Here is a 23,801-nt window from a genome sequence, read left to right as displayed (position 1 = left end):
GTGGTAGTCAGCCAGTAGTAATTAATTTTATTCATTTATTATTGATAGTTTAATGCGGTTCAGTTTGTTCCGGACAGATATTTTTATTTCTGTTAATACACCGATGTAATTTTTATTTTCATTCTTAAAGTCTTTTTTTCTTCTTTCCGAAATAGGAACACATGATTTCAAGTACGAAACCACAACCTCTGCTGGACATACTTATCTTCAGGTAAATACGAGTTCTGACGTCGAAGTATCTTTGCGATCTCTCCTCTTTTTTACTCTTTCATTTTTGCGTCAGACTTAGATCATTTTATTTAATTTCCTTTAGTAAGTATTTACGTTTATTTTGCGCCAATTTTCAATGGTCAAGAATTTTTATTGCATTAAAGTTTGACATTTCAAGAAAATATCACGAAGTTTTGAAAGTAAAGTTACTCAAATTAATTGATTACGTGGCCGGGACAGCCTGGTTGGTAGGGCATTGGGCCCATGTCCAAGGGTTCGTGAGTTTGTTCCCCATAGGTATAAGACTCAGTAAATATATAAATATATAGGGCATAGTAAATGGTGACTGGTGCACATTAAGTATGTCTGACCAAAGTTCGCCATGTTCCCATAACTAATCAATTCATCTGGGGGTACTGAATTGGAGATTGATCGTTCTCTGGTTCAGGTGAAAATTACGATCTAAGGATGAATACATGGATGTATGAATAGGGTCCACCCTATGAACGGGCTGTGACGGGCGTGTGACCGAAGTCGTATTTTTGGCCATAGAGAGCTCCACTGAAAAACAAGAAACGCATTGTCTGCCTTAAATTCACTTTGTGTCACCAAGCAGACTTGTTGATCTTTGGCAAGTGGCATTGGAAACGACAACAATTGATCGACAACAAAAAACGACAACAACAATCTATCGGCGCAAATAATTTTCTATCTTTGTTATCCTCTTTGAACTTATATTATTATTTTTCTAGACGTAATCAATATTAGTTGTAAAATAATTAAAATGGCTAAGATAATCGAAACTTTTATTTCACAAAAAATTCGTCTCCAAAAAACTGTTATCTCACTAAACTTTAATCTTTTATGTATATAATTTTCACTTTTTCGCATAGCTTAAGCAAAAATTAATCTCCTTGTAACTTTGCATTTAAGAAAGATTTGATTTCTTTTTAAAATTTAATAATTGATCGTCAGCTTTAAAGAAAATTTATTTTCTTGCTTTTAAGGATTTTAAATACTAGAGATCCAGGGAACTAATTTAAAAACAGTTTCTTGTTCTTTTTTTTTAAAAAAAAAAACCCACATTATTTCGTATTATTCAATGTAGTTGTCTAGTCATTCACTGCAATCTCCAAAGTTCAATGACTCTACAAAATAAAGCAACTTTTAGAAGTTTTATTAAATATAGAAACTTTCTTCGAGATATCTCAATTTTTATTAAAACATGTTACTTAAGAAAATTCATTATTCTACTCATCAAATTTTGCATGTATGGGAACATTCTTTGTATTATGTAAGAAATGTGAATTTTAAATCCCTCTATCTTGATAAGGTTGGACTTTTTGCCTTTTTTTATCAAGAGGAAAAAAATTACATAAGTTGCAGACATCCGTTGCTATTGACCAAAGTTTTATGGTTCAAGTTACTTTTTATTGATAAAGATATAAACAGACATATGTTACTTTATACTGAGAAAGATATATATGGTTCATTTTCCAAATCGGGAAGCATTTTGAAAATTTTTCTTTTATAAATTAAATATTTGAAATAATAAATATTTCCTCTGCAATTGTAGTATTTACTGTCCATAAAATTTAAACCAACCGTGCACTTTCTAATTTAAAACATAAAATAAAAATGGAAATTACAAACAGTAAACAACTTTAGTCAAATTTGCACTGTTAATCACAAAAAAATTTTTTTTGTTTAACTATTTAGGGTAATAAAACTTAATAGATGGTATGTAACTGATAGAGGAGCTAAATTTTATATGTGACTGAATTTTAATAATTTAAATTTTCGTACCTACTTATTTTTCTTTTAATAAACTTAATACGTGGAAATACTAAATTAAAAGTTAATATATTATAAAGTTATCGTTAGCATGGTAACAGAAAGAGGGGGAAGGAACTACTAGTCAATTCATTTGGGTAGGCTCAGTTAAGAAGAAATTTTTATATATGAATAAAAAATATCATTTGAACTTATCGTAAAAAATAAAATGAACATTAGAACAATATATTTAAATCATTTATGTTAGTAGCTGGGGGAAAGTAAATAAAACAGCTTTACCTTATTAAAATTTAATTTTTATAGAATACCTCAAATATAATAAAAAATTTTAAAATTGCTACCTTATCTAAGAATAGACCATCCATAAAGTCATGGGAACCCTTTTTGCCAACTCATCTGAAATTATTAAAAAATAATTGCATACAATATAGAATAAAAAAATATATATATAGTACAATAATTATAGTAACAGAATACAAGTGAGAGTGGAAAAATTATTAGGATAACATAAAAATGTTTTATTTTTACTCAAAAAGAATTGAAAAACTGATAATTAAATAAGTATATTACCAATAGCAAAATTTTCACAACTAGATAAATTGAAATTATTTTCAATCAGCAGTTGATTTAATTGTAGTTAAATAAAAGGCAAGACTGGAATGATATAATTTAGTCGTGTCTGTCGTATTAAGAAGGTATTACACAAACGTTAGTTTTAAAAAAAACTAATTTCTATGTATATACATTTACTAAACACATAAATTAATTTGAATGCTTTAAAATGTTATTTGGAATTTTATTTCTGTAATTAAAATTACTTAAAAGACATCAAATGTGTAAGTTCCTGTAAATGACCCAAACAGACATATATTACTTTATATGGATAAAGATGTAGACTTATGTTTAAATAGAAAATAGACCATTCACTGTAAAAAATGTTTGTGTACAGTTGCCCCCATTTTTGGTGTTGAGATGAACTAAAAAAATAAAAGTAACAAGTGATTAAAGAATTAGTTCAAACATATTACCAAAAACGTGCTAATCTTTTAAACGAAATGTTTTTGCGATTAAGCCATTAAATTGATTCCATTGTGCAACAAAATGTGAGTTGTCTGTAAACAAACAAACAAACCAAAAAATGAATAAATTACTGAATAAAACTATACCAGAGAAAAAGTAAATAAAAATTGTGACGACATGCATTGTAAAACATTTTACTTTTTTTGTTCAAACAGGAAAAGTTTTTTGATTTTAGAAACTTTTCTGAGCTCTATTATAAGTCTTTAAATTGGATAATAGATGGCGCTCAAAGCTGTTTTGACTTAAAGGTAGAAAGAAAGGAATGATTCCTGAAGATTAATTTTTTCCCTTTCCGCAATTTTACTCTCAACTTCTTCAACTTTTATTTAAATTATCTATGAATGTTTTGAATTTATCTTTTCAATCGTATTTAGAATGTTTTTTTTTTTTTAATTATATGTAACTTTTTATAAATTGAAATTAAGAAAGGCGTTCTAAATATTTAATTTCTTTTAATTATTTCTAATATGCTATAAATATGCAATTGATAACGGTATCTAACTGTGAGAATAAATCTATGAATAATATCTCTAAAAGCATATATGTATACTTATATTATTAAATCTCACGAAATAAACTTATAGCAAAATTTTTCTGAATGAAATCGAGGAATTTTTGTTTGCTTATTGCTATCTGATTTATTCTAAGAAGTAATTATTGTATTGTTCAGTTGTGTGAAAAATTTTGCAAAATTTTAAATTTTCCCGTGAAACAGTACAAATTCAAATAATAGATATATAAAAAATAAAATATAATCTATTAAAAAAATAACAATTTTATGCCATTTGTAGTATAGTGCCATTAGTATCTTTTTATGTAACTATTGCTTACAGCTTATGAATTACAATGAGTCAATCATAAACTGTAAGCTGTACCCTATAAACTAAAAATATTAGTTTCACGTGTTTATTTTGACCAACTAAAGTATGTTTTATTTGAGAAATATTCCATAGCAAAAAAAACATTCAATTTTTTTTTAAAATATTAAAAAAAAAATCAAATTTTCCTTTCTTTTCTTTTTCTGATGCCTCCTGGCTACTGTCAATAAGTTCGCCTGAAAGAAGATCCGGCCCTGCCTATAGGCTTACTATGCACATAGTCATGGTTATTCTTATTTTTAAATAGTTGTTTAGGAGCTACTTTTTTTTATAGAAATAATGAAAAACTATGTTCAACGATTTTCCAATTTTAATCTGACTTTAATTCATTATTAACATTCATCAATAAACTAAATTTTGGACCCACTGTTAAGCGTTATTTTAGAAAAAATGAGAAAATTAATTATAGAATGTTTAGGAACACCAAAAACTATTTAGAAGAGGACAATTTTTTATTGAAAACTGAATTTTTCCAAGACTTGACAGAATAATTTTAAAGGGCAATCTTACAAAAAAATGTAAGTTTTTATTATTACTTAAAATTAGTATGCACTTATCTTTGAAGGGATTTAAAAAAAGGATGTTTTTGCCTCAGTTAGAACCTACGACAAAATTTGCTAAATAAAAATTTATTCTAGACGTGCAATGAAGGTTTAATATTGGGATGTCCCGATTTCGCCCTAATGAATTAAAGCAGTCTGGCTATATAGATTCATTTCTATATAGAATCCTTATAGGATTGCACTAGAGTCTAAATATTGGGAAGTTAACATAATGCGATTTTGTTCCTAGAATGATTTTCAATATTGGGCCAAGATTTATGTCTAAAGTTTTTATAAGTTTACAATGTTTGGCCATAATTGAGAAATCAAAAATTTAAAAATTTAATTTCAGAATTTTTTTTTAAAACTCTAATGGGAAAAACTGCAGAACACAAATTAAAAATATGAGGATTTTTCCTTTTTATTCTAAATAAACCAAAATGAAATATATATACTGAAGTTAATTTGAAAATTAGTACTATCATTGTTATAATTTTTGTTTCTGAAGAAAGTAGGTTACAGAAGATTTGTGAGTACTTATTTATACTTTGTGTATGGTGAAACAATAAAAAAAATATTCCGAACAATATATGCATTTTTAAAGAATGAAATTTTGAAATTGCTTTAAGAAATTTGTTTTCAACTTGAAAGGAGTAATGGAAAGAGTAATCTTTCCAAATTTAACTTTTATTTTAAAAGCGAAAATAATGCTTTTTTTTACTTTACGAAAGTTTTGCTCATACCCTTCCTTCATGCCTTATAAAAAAAATAGGTAAATCGGAAACCCCCATTCGAATCAACCATTAGATGCCTACGTAATTTTTAAAATTTGTGGATTTAATTTATTATTTAAATAAATAATAATACTATTGGTTTTCCTTAAATATGGTAAAAAAAAAAAAAAAAAAATATTATTCCGGGAAAAAATTTACGAACAAGAGAGAAGATTTTTTTCTTCCCATTGAACTGTAAGTAAGCATTTTTTTTTCTTTTTGATCTTTTTTTTTCTTCCTTTCTTCACATTCTTTCAACATTAAAACGGTATATGTCAAAATACCCTACACAAAAACTAGAATATTTTATATTTCATTTTTTATATTTATTTGTATTTTGGATATTTTAATTTGTTTTCAAAATTAAAAATTTTGCTCTCAATTTTGATTAAAAAAATTCCTTTAAAAGAAATAAAGGGAAAAAAATATCCAGTTCTAAAAATTGTTGACGTAGCCCATTTAGGCGTAGGGGTGAAATTGTTCCAGTGGCGCCATCTATGGCCAAGAATTCGATTTCTGCCACACGGATACGTCACACCCGTTTATAGGGTAGACCCATCCATACATACATTCAATCATCCACAGATCCAAATTTTGACCTGAACCAGAGAATCTCCGGGAATTCCATGAGAACTTCCGGTCTCACGAACGTGAGTCCAGCACCCTACCAACCAGGCCATCACGGTCCCATTTTTAAAAATTAAAGTAATAAAAAGTTTCATATATTGATAAAGCATATCTTATCAGTTATTTCAAAAAATTAAAAACTTTTCCTGTTTACGCTTTTGATTTCTTTTTCGTTTACGCCTCGCACAAATTCGTGACCAGATTTTTATAGCTCATTAAATGATATAACACCAGAAAAAAAATGGAATGAAAATAGCATTCGGAGCACAAAAAGCTTCAAAAAATGTATGGAATGTACAAAGTTCAGAATATTTAAATTTCTTACATCACTGATTATTTTATAGCAATGCTTCGCTAATAAACAATTTTTTTGTTATGCTATAATTTTTAATACTAGAATTTTAAACTGCAAAAAGTAGTTATTTTGGTACATTTTTTGCTTTATAAAGTTTCATAAATATCAGCTTTGATCAAATTTAGTTTTGAATTTATGCAATGGGTTCGACACAGAACTTTTTCAACGGCAGTCATTTTCTGGTGAGTATAAAAGTCTGTAAAAAAAAAAAAATCATACAACACAAGCTTTTAGACATTAATTGCAAGAAGTAAATGAAAAATTTCCTTCCAACAATGCTTTTTAAAGCAATTTTGATAAAAAAATTTCTTTCAAAGTTTTCAAATTTTTTTTATTTATTCTTCAGTCGTGTAATGATTAAGTCGCTAGTCAGACTCATTTTGACTGAAAAATACGTTTTAATTAGTTAAAAATCAATTCGCGTTCATCCCAGTTTTATTCGTTCATCGAAAAATCTTTTTGTATTCGGTTATATCTGGGCCATATTTCCACTATATACTAAAATTTATCGAAGTTTATTATCATTTAACCCTTTGATGCAGAATTTTCTTTAAACAAATTTTTCATACTTTTTTCATTATTTTGTATTAATTTAGATCAAAATAAGTGAAAAACATTATATTTAGCACTTGAACAATGTCTAGCAAGACACCGGTGTCTTGTTCTGCGTTTTAGATAAAAATTTCCATACACAGCTCACAGTCATACAATAATTTTTCAAGTTCGCACTTATTTGTAGTTATTTAGATCTAAGAGAAACAGTTATTCACCATAGAAATTTTTTTAACTTACAAAATCAATTATTGATACATTTTTGCGTTTAAGTGCATTAATAAATATGCATGTGCATTTTGTAATAAAGTGCATTTTGTGCAATAATAGATGATATTCATTATCAATCATTGATTGCTCATTTATTTGCTTTTGCATGAAAGACCTATTTTATATAAGTGATTAAAAAACAAAATTATTGTGAATGCTTATCAGAGATCATTTAAGAAAAGGATGATTAATTACGATTATCATTACTCAGATTGTAATAGCGTTTTTAAACATAAATATCAAGTTTTTTTTTTCTCAAATGATTGTTTGTTTATTATTTCAAATTTACCAATCAAAATGATACCAAAATTAAATACTAAAAGCAATACATTTTGCACATTTTTTTAAAATCCCTGTCAAAAATTAAGACATAAAAACACACATCGATTGGCCGAAAATCAATATTTATATGAGAAGAAATTATTTAAAAAAAGAAAAGAAAAAGAAAACGGTATTTTAATTTTTATTGATTATGATAGCATAGCTAGAAATAGTTGTGGAGCAACTAATAAAAAGTCAGGGCCAGTTTTAATTGGCTAAAATCTAAATTACTGCAGATTAGAGATTCGTTATTATTTAATTTTATATTTTATTGATTTATTTAATATTCTGGAATTTATTGTTGAAAATTCAATTGGCTGAGATGTTTTTATTGTTAATTAAATATATCTTTTCTTAGGATTGTCGCAACAAATCTGATCTTTGAGAACCCCGTAGAGTTGACGTGTATATATATATATATATATATTAGAAATAGGTTTCGTGTGAAAGTCGCAGAGAGTCTTAATTCATTCTTGTGGCTGTTCGAACATTGGCTTTACCTACCGCTGTAACAAAACTAATAAGATGTTTTCATGGTTTTGTTCTTTGTGTAACGTAAATGTAAGCTATAAAAATATAAAAGCTAGTTCTCCTTCATTTTGAGATTAGAACTAGAATTACGAGGGTCAGAAACAAAGAGGATAGAGATATCATAACATACGTGAATCGAGAGGTCATTACGTGTAATGAAACTAAATAAATATATAGTAGTATTGACAATTCTTAATATTTATTTTTCAGAATCCTTCTCCAAATTGGTGACGATAAAATACTAAAGTATGGGTCATAAATTAATATTTAAAAGAAAAAAAAATAACAGAAAGCTGTCGAAGACTGAAATTAAAACATACATCTTATTGGATTTTACCCCATGTTGTATGTGATTTTGATTGAATCTAACTGATGTTGATATTTTTCATTCCGCTTCCCTCACTGGTTATATGACAGATTTCTATTCCGTTTCTGCTTTCTTACTCACTTAAATACTAGTTTGCAACAACCAATGTGTGCACTGCTTTGCCTTCATTTTTGACATGAATTCTAAAAACATGTATTGAGGGTAGTCATTACGAAACACCATCTATTACACAGACTTCTATAGCTTCGTTGAAAAGTTTTCATAATATTGACTTCATAATATATTCTTAGTGAAAACCTTCACCAATCAGTAATTAAAAAAACTGATTAGTTGAAGATATTGAAAGATATTGAAAGTTGCAAAAAGACTTAAAAACTGTAAATTTAAAATGTTAAAAATAATACAGTATACAATTCCTGCAGTTGTGAAAAGAAAACCTGTTAATGTTCTACAACGTTTCTTCGACACCAGCAAATGAAATGTATACAAGGAGGAATGTATACAGTACGAAGGAGGGGGAAAAAAAGGTGACCATGAACACTTTTCCCTCTACACATGTTACACATCCTTCTTAGTTGACAGATTAACTAGAAGGAAACATTCCCATAAAAGCCACAAAGGGGAAAAAAATAATTCGAACTCCGTCCGACAGCTCAAAAGCGTGTCCATTTAACACTCTCTAATAACCTTAATAGATGGCTAACTTGACTTCTCTTGACAAGAACTTTTCCCCACTTAACCCTCTATAAACTCTTACATCTCAAGACTTAGTCCCACCTTCAGGGGTGGACGATGCACTTCTACAACTCGAACCTTAGAGGATGTGTTCTCAAACCACGCCTATCATTCTGTTCTTTAACCAATCATTTTCTCTCCCTCAACTTTACTACCACCAAAGAAAGACTAGTACGGCTAGCCAATGAGAGAGCTACAGATCACTTGGTTGGGACTCTGATGCAGGGGGGGGGGAGAGATGAGGAAGATGCTGGGATCGTCACGATGAACAGAGTGGAGAATAGTTTGGGGAAGTAGAGTATTGAGAACTGAGGGTAGGAGAAAACCCCCCTTTCCCCCTACGATAACCCCACTGTGAAGAGTATAATTGGATTTTCAATCCCCTAGTACGGTGGGGGTAGTCTAGTTCTAGGAAAGTAGCAGTCAGTTGGTAGGAGAAGTCGGCAGAGGAGGCATAGCTTAGTCAACACTGTAAACAACTATGGGACTTTTGTATCCAAATAGTTGCTTGTTTTTTAAATTTTTGTTTACTGCTATGGAGGTTTTAGTGATTGATAATTTTTTAGTTAAGCCAAATTGCTATTAATAGAAAGTGACATTTGAATTAGTTTATATTGAAGAGGAATAAATCATATGGACTAATTAATCTGTGATTGCATAAATACATTGATATATAAAAGCAAAGAAAACATTGTTGAAATTGAATAAGATTTACAGTAATGAGTAGCCACGATAGATTTCGTAGTAGGACAGGACTATTTCCACAAGCTTTAAAGTTCCCATCTTTTCAGGTACGTCAGCTTTTTCAATACTTAATTAATTTCTCAATATTTCTAAATTAATTGTTCTAGATCAATTCAAAAAATATAGGAAGAATTTTGATTTTATTCCTAAATAGACGAAGCATTTTAAGTGTTAAATAGATAGTGAATGTGACGAAATTTATCAAATACATAAAATTTGAAGAAGTAAATGTTTAGAAGCTTTACTATGATTATTTTGATCTAACTAGTATTTGTTAATTAGTAACTAGTAACTTACTAGTAACAAAGTGTTGTTCCATGATAAAGCATTTGTTAATTAGCATTAATAAGGGAATTTAAATTTTTATGACGCAATTTATTTTGTTCTCCATAATCTCAAATAAACAGAAGGCTATGACAAATGTTCTTTTTCAATAAAAAAAATTTAATTTATTACAATTTATTTAATTGAGCAATTTTTGTAATTAGTAATTGTAATATGATAATTGGAAATTTCCATTGGAATAGAAGGATTCCAATTAAGTTCTTTTCGGGGCAAATAACATAACAGTAAAATATTTATTTATTTTATCATATTCATTAGATAATAATTGAAGGATATTTGGTGATAATTCAAGTAAAAAAACGTTGAAAAACTCAGAAATTTATTTATATTTAGCTTTAATAACAAAACTCTTCATTTTTCCTAACAAAAGATATACCTTTGTCCAAGAAATGTCTATTATGAAAATATTTACTATGGATCTCTTTCTTAATTTAAAAATATATATAAATTTATTAAACCAATTGAATCTTTTTCTTCCAGTCAATAATTTTTCTAGTTTTTAGTAACTGTAAGATAGAAATGTTCGATAAATAATATTTTTAAATCTTTAATAAATAAAAATTTGCTGTTTAATGCGAAACGAATTTTTTTCATAATTTTATTATCATTTTTAATGAAATTATCTTATTGCAAACAATCATGTTTTTCAATATGATTGTTCAATATTTTTTACCGGATAGATCATGACTGAAAGTTTATTTTCATTCAATATTTTGATTAAACTGTTCCATACTGCACATATATTTATAGTGAATAAAAAAAAAAAAGAAATTGAAACATTTCATACAGAGCATTTTTATTTTATCTTATTTCAAATTTTGTTTAAATATAAAATATTTGATCGTTTTATGTACTACCATAAAAATTGCTTATAGCATGACTTGTAGAACTATAGAAAAAAATAATAATGAAGGAAATCAGTCTAAATTAATCGACAAATCATTATTAGGTGATTGCGCTTTCAACCATATGAAACAAGCGTGTTGATTTTTAGAATGGACGAGTATCAACCTGTATCTTACTGATTAAACCACTGAAAATAAGCTTTCAGTTCAATTCAATTTTGGATCATGTATCATCTCAATTTGATGATACATGATCCATCATTTTTATCTATGTCTGTAAATATTTTTTTTTTTTTTAAAAAACATGGATTTTTTTTAACATAACCCAAAGTAGTGTCTCCGTACTAAGTGAAAACTAGAAATTACTCTTCTCATAATTTACGTAAAAAGATAAATAAGTAAATAAATATTAACACAGTTGTTTAATCATGGGGAATATCATCGTGACACAAAGCCATTATATTTGCCAAATGAGTCTAAATTTTTTTTTTCTATTATCAAACAATCATTTTGTTCTACAAAATCCCAAATGGGGCTAGCATAATTTCTACGAAGAAATTTTAATGGAAAACTCTTATTATCACAATGCTTACAACGTAGTTTATGCACTGAGTAATGTATCATAATGTAGTTAATAATATAGTTCTTTGATTTATCTTACAACTATGCGCAATGTATTATTAAAATGAATTAAATGATAAGAACAAATAGTTATTAAAGATTACTTATAAGGTTTCGTTATACTTTAAAGCAACAGGTAAGAATATTTTTTTAAAGATTTGCATACTTTTCTTTTACTTTTTTCAAGATGTTCACTTATAATTTTTGAAGATCATATAAAAATTATTTAAATAACTTCTTACAGTTAAATAATGTCTGGTATAACAGTTAGTGATTAACTTGCCTTATCATAGCGCAGAACTTTATTCTTTCTCAAAATTATGAACGAGCAAAAGCAAATAAAAAAAGTTTTGTTCTTAATTATTTTTTTATGTATTTATTATAGAAATTGGTGTCAATGTAAAATGCAAGTTCAACTTTGTGGAAAGATTTTTTTTAAATCTAGATTTAAGTAGAAATTTAATTTATGAAGAAGATATACTTGTCATTCAAGTTTAAAAGACAGAAAATAAGTTAATTTGAATTGTGAATCATGAAAACTTGCTTATAAAATACAGATTGTTTTATCGGATATTAGAGTTTGTTAAAAATGTTAAACTATTTAAAAAGTGAGGCAGATATAAATAACTCTTTATTTTAGGAAAAAATAAGCAGCAATTTAGAATTCTAAAAATAAAAGGCCAATCATTTTTAGAAAACTGATAGAGGATCAAAACTGATATCTCATCAAAATAAAATTTTAAAACTGAACATAAATAAAAAAGAAAGTGCCAGTCTAAGGAACTAAATAGTGTATATGTATATACATATATATATATATATCCTTCCGGTATCAAATCCTTTTGTGCAGTAGTAGCTAAAACAAGTAGAGTAAGGAATCTATGAATTGGCTAGTGAGCTATCAATTATTGTTACCCAGGTTACAGTAATTGATGGAGATTTCAAACAAGTTGGCGACAAGGAAATCATAATGCATAACTTTTGAAGCCAAAGTAAGCATAGAAGATTTGAATTTCGAAGTAAACTTTCTGTTTCTGACTTCCGTTTTTGGATGCAGATTAATGTCTGTTTTTGGATATTCATGTAATAGTTATAAAAGAAAAACTATATAATTAGATTTTCCCTCAAAATTGATTACAGAGCAAAAGGCTTTAATTTACTGAGAAAAGATTCAATGAAATAGATATTTAATTTTTAAATAATTGGATATATGTTTAGTTTACTTCGGCATAATAATATTTTTATCAATTGACTAATCGTTTACCTTGCATCATACTACTAACAATATTATTTACAAAAGACAAATACAGAAAGCATAAAAATTGAAGTTGCAATTAAAAAATTATATATTTTTTGTCAAGAATTTTAAAATTATCAATTTTCACAGAAATAATTTAATTTCATAGAAATTTACAGTTAAATATTTATAGCATATCAATATTTGAACTTAAATTATATTTATAACAATGCATAATTGATGAATTGCCGGCATTATACTTACCAGATTTAATTTTTGTAATTTTTGTTTAATACTTACATTGAATTTTTGCAATGGCACTTATTTGTGCACCTTTTATATTATATAGCTGTTTACTCACATGCAGTTTTCAAACCCAGATTTATAAATTGCATTAAAGAAATTTCATTATGTGAGATTATTTTAATTTTTGGTTATAAAATTTGTTTTATTATGCATATTGATGAGCAAGACATATAGACAATATCTGTTAGAAAGGGCAGCTCTTTTAATTATCCCATTCTTTTAATATAAAACTTGATTTTATTACATGTTACGCGCGCTGTAAGCAAGATATACAAGTAAACTTCATTCAATTAACTAATACTCTTCAGCTGAATTGTTTTTGGATAACTTTTTGGTCATAACACCAATTTAGAGATTTTTTAGACTAGAAATAAAAATTGAACCATAGTATGGTTTAAATTTGACAGTTGAAGTGATTTGATATTAGCGTTGTTGAAACATGTCGCCGTGCAATATAATCCTTCTTAAACTTGAAATCAAGATACTGTAGTTCGACGTGAAAAAAATAATGGATTAATTTACCACAGTAAGTTTGCAGAAAATTTAATGGGTACTATGGCATAAGGTATGGATAGTATGGTTGAATGCAGAGGCAATTAGTGTGGGAGAGAAGTAAGGGTGGTTCTTTAATGTGTACCTGAAGAAATGATTCATAATTTGATAATAATGATTCATAATGATTTCTATGACTATTGACGTTATGAAAAATGCTGAAGATAGCAGCCTATGAGGGTAAGAAAATCAGCAAAAAAGAGGTAGGAGGTCGGTGTGTCAACCATGAATGTTTGAGAAGTTTATAATATTACTTTATTTAAAAATTAAGAACTAGATAATTGTAATAGAATGTAATAAATTGTTGAGTAATTGTGATAGATTTCTTCGAGTTAGATTTAAGTAGATTTATAGCAATGTGAAATTTTTTTAATTAAGTTTAATGAATTGTTGAGTATAACTTCGTGATAGATTGAAGTAAATTAATTTTTAGACAGTTGCAGTAAAAAGCATAGATTTGTTGAGATAACTTTGTGATAGATTAAAGTAAATTGGTTGTAAGACGATTGTGATAAAATGTAATGAATTGGTCTGTGTAACTTTGTGATAACTTAAAAGAAATTAATTATAATCTAAGACAGTTGCAGTAAGAAGCAATGAGTTGTTGAGATAACTTTGCGATTAACGTAATTATGAGACAATTATAGTAAAATGTTTTGAATTGTCGAATCTTTGCGATAGATTAAAGTAAATTTATTGTGATATATATATACATATTTTGATTTATATTGATAAATTTCTATGTTGCCAACAATAATGCGTACAATTACTGATAAAATACATAATATTATTAAAAATTATCAAACTTTAAATTTCTCTAAATGAATTTAGGAACTAATAAAAAACTGAATTGGACATGTTATTTAGTTATCATATAAATTAAAATAACTTTATTCATTAACGAGATGACATTCCTGCATTTTTTTTTAATTATTTATTTTTAAAATTTGAAATTGATACTAATTTTGTAATTATCTATTGAACAAATAATTGAAAATTCAAGAAATAGAATTCGATTTTTTTTTAAACGATAAGTTACAAAAATAAGTATTACCTAATTAAGTAATCTACAGTTTTTTAGAACTTCAAATTCAATTGTATTTTTTTTCCCCTCCAAGAAAAAAGATCCCTAAAGGAAAAGAGGTAAATTGAGATCGAGAGGGTTAAACAGAAAGTACTTCAAAACTTCCCTGCCTATTCAAAACATTTACCATCTACCTTTTGTTATGTTAAACCTAGATTTTTTAAAACGATACAAAAGATTTTAGAATCATTTATTTCATGGCTCTTTAAATTAAGGAAAAGGGAATTCAGAGTCACTAGAAGAGGGGGGAAAAAAAGATGATGCATTTCCAATCCATTTCAAATTGCACTAAGTGCTCTATTTTCTCCCCCAGTTTTTTCTTTTGCAAAGAGTAACTGCTGCATAAAAATTTTTTTAGTTACTCATCTCAATTAAATAAAGAATGTCTTTGAAAGGAAAAGAACTTATAAATGATTTTAAGTAATTAAAAAGTTATAATTACTTTCTTAAAAATAATTATCTTGGAAGTCAGTTTATGAGAAAAATCGTAAAATTTGTTAACATGAAGATCCAGCCATAATATTGATCAGTTGTAATTCTAATTAAGCTTATCATATTCCCGTTCCGTTTTAACTATAATACTCTGAAATTCAGTGTCAGAAGAATTTTACATTATAATACGATTTAAATATATAATACGATTTAAATATATAACCTAATTAAAGTAGCAGAAATTTTGCGTCATATTACTACTCAACAATCACAAATATTTTTGCAGTGAATAATACATTTGGATACATTGCTTGAAGAATTTTTTTTTTTTTACCTTATTTTACATAAAACAATTGTAAGCCAAATTTTTTTATTTAAATGCTACTACTTAAAACGAATTTTTCCAATTTACGCAATTCAAAATAATAAGTAAAAACATAAATCTGAAAAGTTATGGATATTAGTTATTGTTTTAATCATCTTTCTTTAAAATAGTTGAATATTTAGAGTATTTTATAGTAGGAAATAAAACAGCGTCCGGGCTCAGTAGGTCAATACAATTAACAGTTGCCTGATATTGATCATATCGGAAATGTGTACTAGACACGTTTAAATTTATTCTCGAAATTAAACTAATTATTAATCATATACAGATATTGCAAAAGTCAAAAATACTTTGCATCAAAATGCAGAGTGCAACTGAATGCAGGTTGAACTATTTAAAATTAACAATAATTAGTTTAGAATTTTAGACTTATGAATAAAAATCACCATCTTGGTTTTAATATTTTTCAGTAACTGTAATTTATATATTAAGAAATTTTTCTCTGGTGCTTCATAATTTTCAGCTAAGCAAAATTTGATTTTAAAGTTAGTTTGCAATGTTGAAATCTAAAAGTGGATGCTGTTCTTAATGTCATTATCGTTATGAATACTCAATTTTTGTACTTCTCAATATACCTACTCAATGAATACTCAATGCACCTTCTTTAATAACTTATTTCTTATTTTCAGAGTATGCATGTTTATTTAAAACGTGCACACTGTGATGAAAATTATGCATAACATCTTACGCAGTAAAATTTATTAACGAGGAATTCTTGATCATTAAATTCCCAACTTAAACTTATCAAAATATTCAGTTTCTTTTAAAAATATTTTTTTTTTCGCAATTGAAATGAATAAATAGTTGCATGAATTGACGAAATTGAAATAATTGTGAAACAAAATAAGGGGAGTAATAAATATTCTTAACTTTTTAAATAATTTACGTTAAGATTATTCGTCACAGAAACCATGAAACTTAACTTTTAAAACCTAGACTTTTAAAGCTAAGACAAAGGAAATTTAAATAAGTTTTACTTCATGCCCAACTATATTATTTATCTGAACTGCGAGCATTTCCTTTTGTATTCATAAGTGTAACAAAAAAATGTTCAATAACAAATAAAATTATATCAATAGAAAAACTTGTTTTACCTTTATAAAAATTCCATATATAATGTCACTATTCAGTATTCTTGAAAATCGCTTCGAACCAATGCAACCTTAATATATTGAACATTTGTCCAAGAACCCACAATACTGAAATTGCTCCACTAAACCAGTTAAGTTAAAATATTATTCCAATGTTTGCAAAATTAAGATTTTTTTCAAAAAAAGTCCTTTTGTTTGGAAAGTTTGAAAAAATTGTTATCGATTAGAATTACACACATAGCTTTTGGGACACTTGAATTCTGTAGTAATCATATTAGGTTGTTGAAAAAGTTCTGCAACACCCATGCAGTATCCCTTGCTGAAAGATCTCGTTTATAGCAATAGCGAATCAAAATCCGAAGATCGGTTTTATCATCAAGGCATTTAGAGCTTATTGATGAAAATTTAAACTAAGAACGCAAAATGCAAATTCATAAAAGTTGAAAGCTTCGCAAGTGTTGCAGAACTTTTTTAACAACCTAATATTTCTAATTTATCCGCGCAACCCTTTATAACCGATGGGACACTGGTGTCTCTTTTACATATTATTTTTTTGACGCTCTAATTACAAACAAAAAAATATATTAGTACTTTTTAATTATGAAAAACAGTTACTAAAATAAATCTGATTATATGAATTATAGTTGTAAAAATCTAAAAAAAAGTGTGAATTTTTTTTTCATTTATATAATTTATCTATAAATGATTTTGCAAATTTAAAAAAAAAAAAATAGTGATGGATAACTGTGTCTCTTAGATCTAAATAATTGCAAATAAGCGCAAATTTGAAAAATTATTGTTTAGAAGTGAGCCGTTTTCGGAAGAAACTTCAGTGCAGAAAAAGACACCAATGTTTCAAACAGTATTTCATCACCATGAATTTTTTAAATGCTAAATATAATATTTTTTACTTCTTTTGATCTAAATTTATGCAGAACAATGAACAAGTATGGAAAATATGTTTAATAAAAATTCTGTGATTAAGGGATAAGAGAGTTATTCACAGAAACCAAAACCCTTAAATTAGAAAATCAAATACTATTTTTAGTTATAATTTATTTCCTTTGAAGAAAAAATTTCTTAATTTTATTTTATTGGTTCCGTGCCTGATAAATCATTAATAAAATTTGAGTAATGATAGACGTTTGAAACTAAAATAAAATAAGTAGAAGAAATGTTAAATCTTTTGTTTTTAGGAATAAAACAAAAAAAAAACCTAAATAAATAAATAAAAGTCTTATAATTTATTTCAATAATTACACAAAAGTCTAACAATGAATGAGGCATTCCGCAGAAATTGGAACTCCGGATTCCCAGGGCTCTACTACGTCTTGCGGCGATACTGTCGACAACGTGAGTAGTTTTCTGGGCAGACAAAAAAATTTAAATTCCGGAAATCGAGCTACGATCAAATTTTGTATTCCCATAGCGCAAGTTTTCAGAGCTACTATTATGTTCACGATATGTATCCAAAAGTAAGATCTTCAAATTTTATTATAAATTTGAAACTATAAGTCGTTATTCCAAAAAATAAATCAATAAATAAACATTAAATCATTGAATCATTAGAATTAAATAGTCTAAGTGAATCTACATTTTTAATATACTTGTATAAACTTGAGCTAGGTTTCGAAAAATAACAAACTTTAGCTTTCAACTTTTCTTCATGAAATGGCTTATTTGTATGTAACTTGTTTTTTTACTTTATTAGAACATATTTATTTATTTCAACAGAAAGGTTAAATTTCTAACCAGTATTTACTTTTAATACAAACTTTAGATTTCGTTTTTAACACGTAATGAAAATACATTAATGTTATATAAAAGGATAAAGGAATGTAAATAAATTAGAAATCTTAAGGATTTGTATTTGTGATATTTTGCTCAAGGAAGTCTTATATATGTGATAATCCTTATGCATAAATTATAAGGAGACACCTTTAGAATAATAAGGAAAGGGAATTTTAATGATTGATACTATCTCATCACAAAAATACTTTTAAAAATAAAACTTTTTATTTCCTGGTTGAAATGAAATGGAAGACTGGTCAGTAAGTTTTGAGCTCCGAAACATGCCATCTTTCTTATAATTCTGCTCTAGAACAAAATAAGTTTTTATTTTTATGTACATTTACACTTCCGTCTTATTAGGAGGATTTGTTTCGTATAAATATCAAATTATTTTATCTACAAATATTTAATATAGCTTTTCTATTCGTTTCTTCGAACATTTTCCGTTGAAATAAAAACGCAGCTAATAGATAGTTTTTTTTAAAGTGCAGAACAACAGTCGTAAAAATAATTGAAATATAATCGGAGTAGAGATGATTCCATCATTATTTGTTATGGAATTTCCTTTCCATGGAATTCTGAGGTGATTCCATCACCATTGAAAGTACTCATTTTCTTGGAGGAAAAGATATTTCAATACTTATTTTTATCAAGATAGGAGGTATTCAGAAAACAATTCTTCAGCCTTTTTGTTTTATTTTCGCAATAACGGTGTTCACTGATTTCAGCCGCGAAAAAAAAATTTTATGGAAAAATTTTGCGGCCGTATTCCATCATTATTTGTGATGGAATTTTCTTTCTATGGAATACTGAGGAGATAAAATCACCATTAAAAGTGATGGAGATTCCATCCCTTTCTTGAAAAAAAAAAGAGATTTCAAAACATATTTTCATTAAGATACGAGATATTCAAGCAAAACTTCTGAAACCATTTTGTTTTATCATTTTCACAATAACGCTTTCACAGACTTTAACAAACAATTTTACAAATTTTGTAGCCTGAATTCAAGAAAAAATGATAAAAGTCTGCCGACTAAGTTGCCGAAACTCTATATTATTTCACAAATTTATTTTCGTGTACAAACAGGTTATCTCTTAACTGTGCATACTCATCACTTACGAAGCTTTGTTCTAGATCAATAAAGTAGACAGTATTAACTTCTAAACTTTGAACGTACACTTTATTTTTTGTTTTAATCTGCTACTTATACAGTTTTTCATCTTTACTTTAATATTTTAGATTAACAACTAGTATTTTCTTTATAGGAATTATGCTTGGAAAATTCTGCCTATTTACCGAATGCTATGACCAACCCAGCCGTCATGGTGTTGAATTCTACCTGCGGCGGAAACGTCACACCTCACGCCCAAAGCCACGTCACTTTCGCCCGTCACCCGACCGGGGGACGGATAGAAAGCGGAAAGGAAAGCATCGTGTCCACCGCCGGAGCTGTACCTTTTCCCAATCCTGCTTTTCCTGTAAGACCCTTATTTGGGCAAGGAGATCCCTATCATTTACTATCACTTCAATCACTTCATCATCCAGCATTACTAGCCAGCCATGCCTTAGGGCGTAGTTATCTAAATGCAGGGGCTTTTCGCCCGCTGGCAGGTCTTACTGATGATAGGAATGGACCATTTCATGGCTCGGCTTTTATGCCTGCAAAATGTATGAAATTAGACAGTCATTCTCCAGGTAGTGATATTAGTGGGGCAACTCAGCCCCTGCTTTTGGGGAATTGTTTTCCAGGAAGTGGGAGTGAATCCAGTTTTCATCAGAGTCCAGCAAATTCAACAGGATCATCTTTAGGACAAACGGTGGGCTCTTTTCTGGATGGCAAGGATGATCGGGGTGATAGCGATTCGATGGCTGATGGAGCCGATCGTATGTCCGAAACGCCGAATCTTTCCGAGGAATCCCGATCGATAGAAAGATCGACACCGGAAGATAGAGGAACGCCAAAACGTAAGTATATGTACTTTTTATGCCTTTTTCCCCCTTTATAATCATAGTATTCATATAGAGAAGGAAATAACTTCTCTATATGCCAAGCATTTTTTTATAAAGTTAAAACATTTGGTTTCTGAACTAGCTTTATTGTTAATATTGTTGTTTTTATCTTTATACGCATTTTCCTAGCTATTGTTTCCTTTTTTTTACGGATCTACATCTAAATTTCTTTCTATAAATTTTGTTATTAACTAATTATATTTAATTTTTTTATTTTTACTGCATTTAGCTTTTCCTTTACTTCAACTGTTTTTGTGAATTAATTTTTGAGTTTTAATGCCTTTACAAACTCAATTTGAATTTGATTTTAATCCAATTCAGCATATTTAATGGAAAAAATGATTTTCCTTTTCGCTCTTTAATTTTACGATGGATATAAGATCTATAATTTAGGTTAGCTAATATTTTCTAGTTTTATTTGGGGGGGGGGCTTAATTTAAATCTGGAAAAACATTTTCATCAGTCTAAAAATACTTTGCTATAACTTAACTTTCCTCAGTGAGATATCAAATTTTCTTCATCATCTAATCCAAATTTGTAAGCATAAAAATTGAAGATCACGGCATTTTTAGCAGGTAACGAGCGTTATAAAAAGCACTTAATTGAGTTTAAAAGTTTTTTCGGAGATTTTTTTAATTTAAAAAAAATACACCTTTTAGCAAGAACATCATTAAACTCCAAGAAATCGAAGCTATCAAATTTCACTGAGAAAAAAAGAAGTATGGTCAAAACGACCAGAATATGGTAAAACTTACCATGTTCTTTGCTCTATGAGCTATCGTCAAAAATGCTCAGAAATCCTTACCGAAACGCTTTGATAAATAATTCACTGAGCTTTTTGGTTATAGATGTATATATTTTTTTCCATCAAGGCTTTATTTAGGATGAATATTTACATTCATCTTTTCAATTATAAATGTTCTAAAATTTAAATAACATATTGCAGAACCAAACTGATATTCCGCAAAATATTGCATCATTCAAAATGCACGTCTAATAAGTTTTGCCTCTTATAAAAATGAAACTTTAAATACTACAAGTAATATGACATAATTTATATTTTTTACGACAAAAGTAATATTTATATTTTTTAATAATTAAAATTTGTAAAGGAATTATTTGAAGTATTTTATTTAAAGTTTATGTCTAACAAGTTCCGTTTTGTGAGAAAAAATTTAATATTTTTTATTGGGAAACGAATAAGGTAATAAAATTTATACTGATGCGACGAAAGTAGTAATTTCTATTTTTAAATAGTTATAAATTATAAAATAATTATTTAAAATATCTCATTTAAAATTTATGTCTAATAATTTCTGCTCTGCGAAAAGCAATTTTTTTAAAAATTGTTGATTTGAAACGAATAATATAACAAAATTTGCATTGTTTACGACAAAAGCTGTAATTTCTATTTTAAAATTTTTATAATTTATAAAGTAATTATTTAAAGTGTTTAATTTAAAATTTATGCCAAATAAGTTCTGTTTTGCATAAAAAAAAAAGAAATTTTAGACTTTTCGGATTGGGTGATATTTGTTTCAAATTATAAAATAAAATAAAAAAGTACGGATAACAGGTACGGAATCTGTTTTTTATTTTTTATTTTAAAGAAAACTTTACCAGTATAAATAATTAAAAGTTGAGATATTTTTAGTTAAATTAAAGAAAAAAATTCTGGCTAATAAAACCAAAATATATGGTATTTAAACCATTCGTTTGGTAATTTTTTTGATATAACGGTTTACTAGAAAATCTGGCTTTTTAAATTATCGCTCTTATCACCACACAATTTGTTAAAAAATACAAAACTAAAAAGTGAATTCAACGGAATTTTATAGCATGTTCTAAGATATCATTATAAGATTACCAAATTTTATCACATACTATAAAACCATATTTTATTGTTGATTTTACCATAATCATTACAAAACGCTTCGGTAAAAATTACCGAGCTTTTTGGATAACCTGAAACACAATAAATTTTGCCATATCCTGGTTGTTTTGACTATGCTTTTTTTCACCATTCGGAAATATAGAAATAAAAAAATTCAAGATAAATGGTAATGTAATTTCATTTCAGTTACAGTTCTTTTAATAAAAAAAAATATTGGGGGAATTTTGAGTTGAACAAATCGCATGATAGGAAACATATGGCTGTAATTTCTAACTGAAAGGGCGTCAACATTTTTTTGAAGATGAGCAGCCATCTCGTGTGAAATATTTAACTTTTCTCAGTTATTCCTCTTAAAAATTCCGACTTAGTGCCTCTTCCATCCCACGACATCGGAAATTAATCACAGACGAATATACCCACAGCATACCAAATGCATTATTCCCATCAGCTGTGGAGGGTGCCGCATATAGGAAGTGTCCGCACGTGGTCTTCCTCTTTCGAACTTTGTTGGCAAAAAGGGAAAAAAAATAAATAAAATAAAAGAGTTGGGTGTTGAAAATTATGGGTCTTCTTTGTCGGCAGGAATTATCGGGAGATTTACACACGACAAGTGGAGATCAGGAATCGGAAAACAACTCAATCCGCTTGGTGAGATCTTGTTTGGATAAGCGGTTGCCTGCTTCCAGCTCTGTAGATCCATTGTAGCTGATGTTGGATTCGCTTGTAGGATGTAGGAAACTGCTGAACAAACAACAGCGCTGAATTATGAGTTGGGGATGGAAATCTGTTAAAGAACATTGGGATGGAATGTTAAGTTGAGTTTTTTACGGAGATGTTAAGAAGGGAATTGTGGGAAAGGGAGTGGATTAATAGTTTCCATTCATTTTCAGGATTTTAAGTGGACAATGGCAATTGCGCGTATGAAACAAATTGCGGGCGTGCAGGAGATTAGGTGCAATTCAAAAGAGATTAGTTTGGGACTAACTTTTATTGTTCAGCCGCCAAGAGATTGAAAACAAGATTAACATGTTATTTATTTACACGCAATTCCTTGGATAATCATTTTAAATGCACAAAAGAAGTCTCTGATTTTTTTTAGCAGTTATGACGCAAATGTTTAAAAAAAAGACATTTATGTAGAAATCAGCACAATGTGATAAAATAAACATAAAATAAAAACTGCTATTTTAAATTTTAAAAAGTACTTCCTTAGAGACCAGTTCATTTGTTAGAGGGGTGTGGACAAAAGAGGAAAACGTTAATTATACTTTTGTTTAAAAATATTTACTTTTCCAAAATAAGCTATTGATTGATATTTACTCACCCTTTTCCCTATTTTTCAAAACATGCGAGGTATAAAATACAAGATCTCTGCCCTATCTGAATGGAAGAGATATATAGTATGTATTAATATATAGATATATTAGAGATATATATTAGATAAAACCTAATATATAGAGTGAGGAA

General features: G+C 27.8%; 1 protein-coding gene across 7 annotated transcripts in view; it reads left to right on the top strand.

Annotated features, from left to right (window-relative positions):
- LOC107451579 (E3 ubiquitin-protein ligase Rnf220) overlaps positions 1-23,801 on the top strand; it is a 97,682-nt gene that overhangs the window by 24,397 nt on the left and 49,484 nt on the right. For 4 of the 7 annotated variants that reach the window (XM_043046897.2, XM_043046896.2, XM_043046895.2 and 1 more), the window contains exons 2-3: positions 156-211; positions 19,696-20,395. In XM_043046897.2, coding sequence (XP_042902831.1) covers positions 156-211; positions 19,696-20,395 — 756 coding nt within the window. Of the gene's footprint in view, positions 1-155; positions 212-9,266; positions 9,788-19,695; positions 20,396-23,801 lie in introns of those variants that run through there. The other 3 variants (XM_071183379.1, XM_016067727.4, XM_071183378.1) reach the window with 2 other exon arrangements.

This window comes from Parasteatoda tepidariorum, chromosome 7, assembly GCF_043381705.1.
Source record: "Parasteatoda tepidariorum isolate YZ-2023 chromosome 7, CAS_Ptep_4.0, whole genome shotgun sequence".
In the NCBI taxonomy this organism is placed as follows: domain Eukaryota; kingdom Metazoa; phylum Arthropoda; class Arachnida; order Araneae; family Theridiidae; genus Parasteatoda; species Parasteatoda tepidariorum.
The sequence above is the reverse complement of the archived record's forward strand: the minus strand, read 5'-3'. Positions and strand labels throughout refer to the sequence as shown.